The following is a 1,290-nucleotide window of genomic DNA, read 5'->3' on the forward strand; positions in this document are numbered from 1 at the left end:
CTAGTTCAAATGGGGTGTGTGTCCAATGGATGTCTTCTGGGTATTATTGTATGCCCAAACCGCCTCAGCAACTTTTTGATCCCACTGGCCTCGATCTTTGTCTGCCATTTTTCCTATAGACATACACAAGAGGCCATTGACCTGCTCCACTTGACCCATGGATTGTGGATAATAAATACTGGAAGTGTGACGATCGATACCCATATGTTCTGTGAGCGACTTCATGGCTTCATTCAAGAATGGACTCCCATGATCGGACACAATCTCCATAGGTGTCCCAAAACACATACATATGCGCTCAAAGATGAAATTTGAGACTACCTTACCATTTGATGTTGAGAGAGCTACAACTTCGGCCCACTTGGTGACATATTGTGTAGCTACCAAAAGGTACTTTTTCTTGCGGGCTGCTGTCATTGGTGGAGGGCCCACAAAATCAATACCCCATTTCTGAAATGGATGAATGGACATCATAGGATGATGTTGCCCAGGCCGTAAATCCTTCTTACCAAAGAATCGGCAGGGCTTGCAGGTCTTGCAATACATAGCTACATCTTTGAACATAGTTGGCCAGTAATATCCTGCATGTAGAATCTTCTTGGTGGTGTAATTTACTACATAGTGTCCACCACAAAAACCATCATGGTATTGTTGCAACACTTTGGATACTTCTTCTACATCAATAGCTCTTCTTAATACACCATCCATGCCGTGGCGATACAACACCCCATCAAAGAGTGTATAGAGCCTACTATTTATGCGGATCTTCTTCCACTCATAACTGGTGCAGTCAGGCGGAAAAGAAAAGGTAGCCAGGAACTTGTAGATATCTCCATACCATGGATCATCTGCTTCCATGGCTGCTACAAGGTTCACTTCAGGACTTTCTTCCAAATCAATTAAGGTGTTATTCAAATTAGAACAAGCCCCTTTTACAATTTTGAAGGCAAAATCATACTCTTGCAGGGTTGCTAACCATTTTACCAATCGGCCAAGGGGATTAGGTGACTAGAAAACCATCTTTGCAAGACCATTGCTTGAAATAATGACAAAACTAGCTCTATAAGCCACCTAATGCTTAAATTTTTCAATGCAAAACACCAACAATAGAGCATGCTTGTCAGCATCAGACAAATATATAATATAAGATATCATTCATGGTTGGTTGGGCCTTATTGGTTTCTTTGAACTCATGGCAAATAATAAAATTGATGCGTTAACCTATGTAATAAGAGAGCATTATTTTTTCGTTGTGAAAGGGAGAGCCTAATTCTATGTAATAAGAGATTA

The 1,290-nt window shown here is 40.8% G+C and overlaps 1 protein-coding gene across 1 annotated transcript; it reads right to left on the reverse strand.

Moving 5' to 3' along the window:
• Positions 1 to 858, reverse strand: LOC147891820 (uncharacterized). The gene has a single exon (XM_087388516.1). It carries the CDS (start codon positions 856 to 858, stop codon positions 1 to 3), a length of 858 nt encoding a protein of 285 aa, XP_087244642.1.
• Between the last annotated feature and the right edge of the window lie 432 nt (positions 859 to 1,290).

The sequence above is a fragment of the Dipteris shenzhenensis genome, chromosome 17, assembly GCF_047967505.1.
Source record: "Dipteris shenzhenensis isolate YYH24624 ecotype China chromosome 17, Dip_SZ_1.0, whole genome shotgun sequence".
Lineage (NCBI taxonomy): Eukaryota > Viridiplantae > Streptophyta > Polypodiopsida > Gleicheniales > Dipteridaceae > Dipteris > Dipteris shenzhenensis.